The sequence below is a fragment of the Eubalaena glacialis genome, chromosome 11 (assembly GCF_028564815.1).
Source record: "Eubalaena glacialis isolate mEubGla1 chromosome 11, mEubGla1.1.hap2.+ XY, whole genome shotgun sequence".
Lineage (NCBI taxonomy): Eukaryota > Metazoa > Chordata > Mammalia > Artiodactyla > Balaenidae > Eubalaena > Eubalaena glacialis.
In genome coordinates, this window is record NC_083726.1 from 12646654 (window position 1) to 12656803 (window position 10150).

General features: G+C 54.0%; 1 protein-coding gene across 1 annotated transcript; it reads right to left on the reverse strand.

Annotated features, from left to right (window-relative positions):
* Positions 1–2341: 2341 nt before the first annotated feature.
* Positions 2342–9553, reverse strand: HMOX1 (heme oxygenase 1). Its single transcript, XM_061204492.1, has 5 exons — positions 9394–9553; positions 8067–8187; positions 5369–5860; positions 3928–4027; positions 2342–2869 (listed from the first exon to the last, which is right to left on the reverse strand). The coding sequence occupies exons 1-5, from the start codon at positions 9414–9416 to the stop codon at positions 2739–2741; spliced, it is 867 nt and encodes a 288-aa protein (XP_061060475.1). The 5' UTR covers positions 9417–9553; the 3' UTR covers positions 2342–2738.
* Between the last annotated feature and the right edge of the window lie 597 nt (positions 9554–10150).

Sequence of the window (10150 nt, forward strand, 5' to 3'; positions counted from 1 at the left end):
ATTTGTGAAAATTCATGACAAGATTCCCAGCCTAACTTGAAAAACGGGAAGATCTGGCAAAACTTGACGGATTCTCAAGCGGCAATAAGGACTGCATAATCTCCCCTCCCTTCTTTTCCATTCTCACTGGCAACATGAACTATTTTTTCTGTTTATTATTTATTTGGTTGCGCTGGGTCTTAGTTGCGGCAGGCTGGCTCCTTAGCTGCAGCACGTGGGCTCCTTAGTTGTGGCATGCAAACTCAGTTGCTGCATACATGTGGGATCTAGTTCACTGACTAGGGATTTGAATCCGGGCCCCCTGCATTGGGAGCGCAGAGTCTTAACCACTGTGCCACCAGGAAGTCCCGCAACATGAACTATTGGAAAGAACTTTTTATTCCATAGGCTACACTGGCACATACTTACGGCGAGTGTTTAAAACATGAGTCCGTTTATAGGGTTTCAAAACTAGATCAAATGAATCTGAACCTTCAGGGAGTTCCCTCTGCATGGAGACATAGCTTTAACTCATTCTATTTAACAGTTCTTTAATTTTCCACCGTGTGAATAGAATACAAATTATTCAGCCATTTTCCTGTTAGTAGAATTTAAGATGTTTCTCTCTCCTCTCCCTCTCTTCCTTCATCACTACAAACGGTATCAATGCTCTTGTCACAAAAAACTGGAAACAGAGCCCAGGGTGGGAAGAGCTAAGTCGCTATTTTGAATGCCTACCCTTGGCATACATACCTCATGAACAGTGGCTCCTGGACCTGGTTGCACCTTGGAATCTCCCAGGAAGCTCTTTTTTAAAAAAATAAATTTATTTATTTTTGGCTGCATTGGGCCTTCGGTGCTGTACACGGGCTTTCTCTAGTTACGGCGAGCGGGGGCTACTCTTCGTTGCGGTGCACAGGCTTCTCATTGTGGTGGCTTCTCTTGTTGCGGAGCACGGGCTCTAGGCACGTGGGCTTCAGTAGTTGTGGCTCACGGGCTCTAGAGCGCAGGCTCAGCAGTTGTGGCGCACGGACTTAGTTGCTCCACAGCATGTGGGATCTTCCCAGACCAGGGCTCAAACCCGTGTCCCCTGCATTGGCAGGCAGATTCTTAACCACTGCGCTGAAGCTTTCCATAAACAGCGATTCCGGAGTCCTGTCCCAGATCTCCAGAATCAGAACCTCTCCGGGTGGGGCCCAGGATACGCGGGTGTTCTGATGCCACCATCCACAGGCTGGGGTTTGGAGGCCACTGGACCCTCCTACCAGCTGTAGGAGGCAGGTGTATTGTTAGTTTCAAGGAGACTTGAAGTGACTTAACCAAGGTTCCAGACTTAGTGACAAAGCCAGAACTAGGGAGAGGTCTCCTGGCACCCAGTCCTCACTCACCTAGGAGTCGTATAAGGAAAAGCCTTGTCCCCTGCTTTGCTAAATACACCTCCAGCCAAGGGCTTTCACTCTCCCAGATTGGAAGGCTGCATTTCTACCATTTCAGTGGCTTTCAGGACTTCAGAGAGTGGAAAAGACTTGGGTTTACAACTGGCCAGACCTGGTTGAAATCCTTCCTGACCCTCAGCGTTAACACTCCTCACAGCTTTTCTCTGAGGATCAAATGAGATGATATCATGGGTGAGATGATTTGTACAGCATGGGAGTCACTTAGCAAGAATCACAAACACTGATCTCCCTTGTTTCATAATAGTGTTGTACACTGTTGGCATTTTACATGCATCTCATTTGCTTCTCAAAACAGATGAGCTGGGTCTCACTGTATTCATGTTAAAGGTGACAGAACTGAGCCCCAAAAAGGTTAATAACCCCAAAGGCAGAGCTACAAAATGGAGTGGCAGGGATTTGAACCAGGGCTCATACTCCAGTCCCTAGGATTCACTGTACAGGACACAAATTTTATCCCAGAATCTGCTCATTTCAGCCTAACAGGGAATCCCATCCTCAGTAAAGCTGAGTCTTGCATCAAGCAGGGTTCACCACAAAGATCTGCCCACCGAGTGCTTAAAGGTCACCCCCCCCCATCCTCAGAACAAAGCACAACATCCCAAACCAGCTCCTGCCATCCCCACCTTCACCCCTTCTCCCCACCAGGCTTTCAAGAAACAAGTGAGGAAAAGTCAGCTCCCCAAAGGTAACAGAGCCCAAGAAAAACACTTCAGGTTACTATTAAGCCATGTAGTTTATTATTTCACATAAAAGTTAGTGACCAAGGCCACAGTGCTGTTAAACCCCTCCCTCCCACCCCAACCCTGTTATAAAAACAAAACAGAACACAACAAAATACCGCAGCTCAGGCCGAGTCAGGAACGAAAAGTGGCTCCAACAAAAACAAGACGGAAACACGAGACACAACATCTTTGCATATTTATACAAAAATTGCCATGGCCCAGGGGGCAGGCGGTCACAGCATGTCAACAAGGAGACCAGGGACCCAGGGCATTTGGAGGTTCACGACAGCGGTCGCTTCTGGCTACATCTTTTGGGCTCTGCTGCAGGAACGGGGTGGGGAGGGTGCCCTCGGGGCTGGGCAGGACCCCTCGTCCCACTCTGAAGTTCAGGTCATTGGCTGGATGTGCTTTTGGTTGGGGGAGATGCCGCAGACTCCTTTCTTCCAGAGAGAGAGGGACGCAGGGAGACGGCAGGGACCCCAACAGCTGCTCCCACTCCCCATGCCCAAGGGAAGGAAGTCGGCCAAGAGGCTGTCCCTCTCCAAAAAGAGTTCACGGCCAGGAGCCAGCATGCTTCCATTCACATGGTGTAAAGCCCCACGGCGACCGTTGCCACCAGAAAGCTGAACATGAGGACCCATCGCATGAGCGGCACCTGGGAGAGGATGCTGAGCTGGGGCTTCCCCCTGGACGCCTCCGTGGGAGCAGAGTCTGAAAGAGAAAGGGGACAGTGTCAACACCAGGAGGACAGAGGTGGGCCCGTCTGACACCACACAAAGACAAAGCAGAGGGGCCTCAGCAGGGTCTAGTACAGTCCCGCTCAATGCAAACCAGTAGCCCTCTGGCCACTGCTTACATACCTCCGAAGACAAGGAGCTTATACTTCTCCAAACTCTCCAGTCTTCCATTTTCCGCCACATTGTGAGGAAGTACCCTCCAGGGATACCCAGGGGACCACACTTTGAGAACTAGTGCGTTAGGGCCAAGTCCCCTCACCCCCACCAGGTAGCCAATCCCACCAGGACTGGCCACATTCCAACGTTCCTGGGCTCAATCCCGCCAACAGAGGGGTCGACGTGGGCCTAGCACACGTGAGAAAGCCGCAGGGCAGGCGGGCGAGGGTGGCCCCAGGAGCGAAGGCCTGAGGTGACCCGCCAAGCAGGTGGCTGAGCCTCACCCCTCCCCTCCCCTCCCTCAACTCCCAAAGCCACACTGCCACCCACAGGGGTGTCAGGGGACATTTGGTGGAGCACTTTGGTGCTTTTGGAAGTTTCCCAGATGTTCGCTCAGCACAGCCACCCCGTCGAGAGCTGTCTGAGAAGTGTGAGGGAGGGACTAACACAAGACACGACCCTGAGGTTACATGTCTTCCCTGCGTCCATGGCGGGGGAAGAGCTAGCAGCTGTCCTGGGCTCCCTGCCCCATGTCAGGGCGTCTCTCCGTGGGAACCATTAAAAGACCCCCAAAGGAACCTTAATTAAGAGGGGAGAGGGCTTTGCCATGACTTCTGAGAGTCCCTGCTGTGCAAGTCTTCCTTTCGAGCCAGTGACCTAGAACCAGCCCAACCCCCCTGATTCTAGAACTGGGGCGACCGAGGCGTGGAGGGGTCACCCACGTGGCTGCAGTCACCCGCTGAAGGCTGGCCCCACGCCCTCGGCCCACGCCCAACTTCTCGTTTAAAACATTGAGGAGACAGAAGCGTCAACAGGTGCTGGAGCCAGAGAGCTGCGCCATACGCCCTCCAAATGCCGCCCCCTGGAAGCCCTCACCTTGCGCCCTGCTGCCAGCCCGCCTGCGAAGGTCTGGTGCCCGCGAGGGGCTCTGGTCCTTGGCGTCCTGAGTCAGCAGCCCCTGCAACTCCTCAAACAGCTGCAAGACAAAAGACACATGTCTCTGTGAGAGGTGGGGACCGGCCGGCTGAAGGGAGGTTTGAGGTTTGGTTGGGAAACATTAGGACATACAAAATCACAGGAAAAGATACTGAACATCCACGGACCTTTCACTCAGCTTAAGAGATAAGACGTCACAAGTCCATCTGACCCGCCTGCCTGCTCCTCCCCAAATGCTCCCCAGTAATAGCCATCCTGAATTCAGGGTTCACCATGGCCACTCATGCCCTTATGTTGCATCCCTCTGCAACTTATGTCACGAGTGGTACCCTAGCATGCACTCAGTTCTCTTGGTGAGATTCGCCCCTGGTAATAAGTGTGCTCCACGGTATTCATTAGCCAGGGTTTACAGATGAGAAAACTGCAGCTCCCAGAGATTCAGTGCCTGGGGCCGAGGCTAACCCAGAGGTCAGGCAGCACAAGCCAACCCTCCCATGGGGCTCTGGCTCCAAACCTCCCATTCTTTCTACACCACCTCTCTGAAAGACAGATTTTCTTGGAGGACTGACCAGGTTTTGTGGGCGATGATGTTGTTTTTTAGGGGAATGCAAGGGAGGGGGGGCATTGCTCTGTAAGGAGTGCTCGGACCAGGCTCTTCTGGGGGCCCAGGCTGGGAATAAAGAGCCAGGGAGAGCATAAGCTGGGAGCCCCAGTCCCCACGGGGCCTCCAGGTGGGGGGAGAGCGATGGGATTCTACAACATCCAGATTAGAAGAAACCTCACCCGCCCTGGGAACACACCCACCCCCAGCTCTGCCCAAGAAGTCATCATGCAAGGCAAGGCCTTGCTTGAAGCTCACCTTCCCCTAGATTTGAGGCACTTATAGAAAGACGCATCCCACCTCCCTGGCTGGGCTGAGAGGCCCAGAAGGCAGAGGCCATGTCTGCAGCACCCATAACCCCTGCAGTGCCAACCTGGCTACACACAAATGCACAGGCAACTTGTATGTTGTCACAGAGGATTGTCACAGAGTGCCACAATGGTGATGCTCACGCCCCACAATAACCCTAGCTAATATTAGACAGCTGATGCCATGCCAGGCCGTGCTATTAGGACCTGATTGATTTAAATTCACTTAAACCTCACAACTCTTACGAGGTAATGTCATTTCCCCTTTTTACAGATGGGGAAACTGAAGTACAAAGCGATTAAGGGATTCACCCAACATCACCCAGCCAGTAAGTGGCAGAACTGGAACCCTGGCCCCCGAGCCCCTGCCCCTAACCGTGACCCTCGGCCCCCCCTCCCCTGCTCTGCGTGAAATGTCCCTGGAGGAGAAGCTGGGTGACGCGGCGGCCACGCAGGGCGGCCAGACCCTCACCTGGATGTTGAGCAGGAAGGCAGTCTTGGCCTCATCGAGGACCCTCTTCTTGACCTCGGGGGTCATCTCCAGAGTGTTCATACGGGAACGGTACAGCTGCTTGAACTTGGTGGCACTGCCGACGTTGGGGAAAGTGAAGAAGGCCAGGCCCTCTCCGGAGCTGGGCAGGTCCAGGGCCTTCTGAGCGATCTTCTTGAGGACCTGGCCCCCAGACAGGTCACCCAGGTAGCGGGTGTAGGTGTGGGCCACCAGCAGCTCGGGCTCGGCGCGCCCCACCTCTTGGAGTCGCTGCACGTAGCGCCTGGTGGCCTGCGTGTAGGGGATGGCCTCCTGCCAGCGGGACCCGTACCAGAAGGCCATGTCCTGCTCGAGGGCCCCCCTTCGGTGCAGCTCTTCCGGGAAGTAGAGGGGAGCGTAGACCGCGTTCTCCTTGTTGTGTTCGATCTCCTCCTCCAGGGCCACATAGATGTGGTACAGAGATGCCATTATCAGCTGAAACCAGAGCGAGCAGGTCGGTATAAGAACTCCCCATCCAGCCCCTTCGCACTACTGCCTTCAGAGGGACCCTCATCACCTCCCCGAGCCGGGCCCCCACCTCCTGCCGGCCCCTCCGATCCCCTCCACACAGCAGCCAGAGGGAGTGTCACAAGAGAGAAACTCGATCATGCACTGTCTGGGCCTAAAACCCTTTTATCACACTGGATAAAACACGCAGCCTCAGTTCATCCTTGGAAAAATCCAACAAAGGCATAGCTATGCCCATTTTACAGAAAAGGAAACTAAGGCTCAGAGAGAGTATGCGACATGGAGGTCACACAGCTAGGAAGAAATGGAAATGGAGCCAAGCCCAGGCATGGCTAGGGGGGCCATCCTGGCTCTGGAAAACGTACGTGAATGAAAGTACTTATAGGAAATGCCAGGCACCTCCGGCCTTTGACCTCTGGGTGACCATCTACAGGGCGTGGTTCTCCTCCCCAAAGGACCCCTCTGGAAGCTGAGCTGGGGGACAGGGCCAGTACTCCTTGGTTCGGGGAACTCCCGTTACACATTAATTCTCTAGTTTGAGTTTGAAGGAGGACAAAGGTTAAATGTTCTGGTTGAGGTTTCCAGATGATTTCTGAGCCATACACATTCACGGCAGCGCCATTTCTCACCGGGGCAGAAAGCCAGGCAGCCTGGTACAGAACAGCCTGGGCTTTCGACTATGACCGACCTGGTTCTAACTCGGCTCAGCCAGTCCTCAGCTGTGTGACCATGGATAAGCCACTTGCCCTCTCTGGGCGACGTGAGGTCTGAGTGGCTCTGCACAAGTCAAGCCTCGGTTCCCTTCCCTGCAAAGAGGGATAATCCAACCACACAGTAATGGGGCTGGTGTGCAGGTCCAGCAGGATGACACAGGTAAAGCACTAGGTGCAGCCTGGCACGTAGCACGTGAGTCAGAAGCCATGGTGATAAAAAAATGCTACCTCCATCACCATAATCCGAGCGAGCACTGGGTCCTCTCGTGGATCTTTGTGCTGCCTTTGAACTCGGTGGCTGAGAAGAAAGACCCAAAGTCTACAGTGGCTGGGGATGGGATACTCCAGCAGCCACGTCCCCACTGCCTCTGCCCCAGCCTCATTTCAGCAACTGTATGTCAGCTTTTTTTGGGGGGGAAGGGGGGAGAACGAGGGAGCAAGGGATAGCCCAGGGCCCCAACCCCTTAGAGCTGCACCTTAAATCTCCCTTCACTGAAGCACCTCTCATGTTGGAAGTGGGAGAGGCTCCCGAAAGCAAAAGGCAGGGGTGTCAGGAGTGGAGGGCTACAGCTCCCCGGCCCCACAGCTCAACCCGAACGAGCCTTTCCTCACACCCAGCACCTGCTTGGTTCTTTGCCACATGCTTTCCTTCTATTTGTATGAATTTCACAGTTGTACTGGGAAATAGCAAAACCTGTGCCTCACGTACAATGGGCACTAAAGAAAACCCTGCAGGGAATTCCCTGGCAATCCAGCGGTTAGGACTCTGCGTTTCCACTGCAGGGGGCACTGGTTCGATCCCTGGTCGGGGAACTAAGATCCCACATGCCATGCAGCACAGACAAAAAAAAAAGAAAAGAAAAGAAAACACTGCTGTTGAAAAATATCATTTCATGAATGAGAAAAAGGTACCTTAGGGAGGATAGATGAAGTGTCCATAGTCTTACTATCAGGAAATGGATGCGCTTAGGCTCGAACCCACGTCCCCCCCTTGCCTTCAGAGGCAGATGAGAACTAGGTCAGAAGCATAAGCTCTGAAATGAAACCAGCCTTGGTTCCATTTTGGCCTTTCCCATTTACCTACTGGCTGTGTGACCTTCTGGTAATTACTTAATCTCTCTGAGCCTTCCCTTCCTCATCTTCCTTATCAAGACCGAGGCACCAATTAGAAATTAAGTAAAATGCCAAGCAGAGCCTAGGTGGTCAGCTGATGGTAGTACTGCCCCAGCCCCTCCACAACACCACATAGCAGGCTGTGAATCTGCTGTGTGACTTTGGGTAAGTCACCTCCCCTCTCTGAGCCTCAATGTCACAATCTGTAAAAAGATTCCCTTGAACATGCCCATCTGGCCCCCTCAGCATCCCTGGTCCCCATCCCCACTTAAACCACTGCCCTGAGCCTTGGGAGCACCCACACCCAACATACCCTCTGCCAGGGCTGGTACCACCAGGCCACATACCTTAAAACCTTCTCGGGTCACCTCGCCCTTCTGAAAGTTCTTCATGAACTCGGCATTCTCTGCCAGGGTGTGCACCTCCTTGGTGGCCTCCTTCAGGGCCTCTGACAAATCCTGGGGCATGCTACAGAGAAAGGGAGGGAGGTGAACAAGGGGGTGGCTCTGAGCAGAGTTCTTCCCAACGCTGAGCTTCTGAGGGTACCCCCGCCTGTCGGCAAGACTTAAAGAGATTCCAGCTTTTATCAGGCTTCTCTGCAGAAATCCAGCCTCCCACCTAATAAACAGCCATGTTCCCAACTGCCTTAACATGCAGCCCCATCCATGCTTTCCAGTCATTAAGATACTATGTAACACGGTCCCCCCCCAAACCAAGAGGGAAGTCCTGGTACCAGTTATTCTCAATGGAGGAGAGAAGGGAACAGCACAACCCAGGGAGAAGCAGCAGTGGGCAGGATGCACATTCACATTCAACTTTGTAAGCGCTCGGATTGGCTTTTAGACCCAAAATTTAATGCATTAACTTTGTTGAGCTCAGATACAAATCTCATGACCCCTTATAATATTTTGCTCATCACAGAAGTGTTTGAGTTAAAAAGGCTACGTAAACTCAGTTTTACTCAAAGAAAAAGTCCATTTCGGAGAGTATTTCTACCGTATGTCTGTATCCGCCTCCCAGAAAAGGGTCATTTCTCCTTTCTCTCCCACACCTCTTCCAGAAACATCATCCCCTCTTCTGTACGTGCTGATCAAATTCTTGGGAGAAGGGAAAGAGCCAGACTTGGAGGTGGACAGAGCAAGGTTCACATCCCAGCTAGCCAGGGAACCTTGGCCTTGCTGCCTCCCCCAGCTGTGCCATCCTCATCGCTAAACGGGGACACAGTAGCCACAGTGATGTCCTGCTCCTGCATTCAACAGGTAGTGAGAGATGGATGCAGCCAAGAGGGAGCTCGAGTTAAGAAAAGCAGGCACTCTCACCCAGCCTCGGACAGCCCCCAGGATCTCGGATTCAGCACACGCCCACCTCCAAGCACACACAAGTCCAAAGCCAAAAACAAAGTTGGAGCCCACGGCAACACTCCCATCGGGTCACCCACCCGGAGCCAGGGAGCCAGGCATGTAAATCATCTTTCATCCCTCCGACTACCCCACCGGGCGGGACTGGAATCCCGCTCCTCCTTATACCAAAGCCCAAGAGACCGGCCGCCCAGCGAGGTCGCTTCCTGCTTCCCGGCTAAGTCTCGGCAGCTCGGCGAGAGGGCAGGGGCAGGGGCAGGGGCAGGGGCAGGGGCTGCCCCTCCCGGGAGAGGCCGGTCCCTCGCCCTGCGCTTGCCTGTCGGGCTGCGGTCGCTCCATCCTGCGGCGGCGCTGGTGGGGGATCCGGTGCTGGCTCCGACGGCTCAAGACGGGCTCTAAGAGGCGGGAAGGCGACTGTGCAGAGCCCCGACCGCGCCGTCTATTTATCCCCGGGGCGGGTCACGTGGCCGCCGCCAGACAGCCGATCCACACTTACTGGCCCGACATTGCAACACCCGCGGAGGCCCGCGCCCCGCCCGCCCCTGGCCTGCGGGGGTGGAGGAGGAGCGGTCATATGACCCTTGGAAAACAAAGCTATTTAAAACAGGACGTGAAAAGAAAAAAAAAAAAAAAAAAAACCAACAACTGCTGGAAATCTGAGCAGCTGTGTGATCTTGCCACTTCCAGAGCCTCCCACCCAGTGATGGGACTTGAACGCTCCAGGGATCTGCATAGTTCCACAGAGCTGGGAGGCAGCGCTTCTCAGAGCAGGAGGTGGGGGGGTGGGGCAACGTCAGGGACTCACCGACCCCAGACCCTGCCTGCAGTTCCCCCCTTCCCCCTCCCCAGCCTGCTCCCTAAATATCACCTCCTCCCGGGTCCCTCAGCTGGCAGCCTGCCTCCTCATACTCCCTTTAAATGTCCATTTAGGGCCTTTTTTTTTTTCTTGAGAACCTACTAAGTGGTAGAGACTGCACTGTGTTCATGGTTCATCCCTACAGTTACCCTGTGGGGTAGATCACTACCATTTTACAGACAGCGAAACTGAGGCTGGGGAATGAAGTGGCATGCCC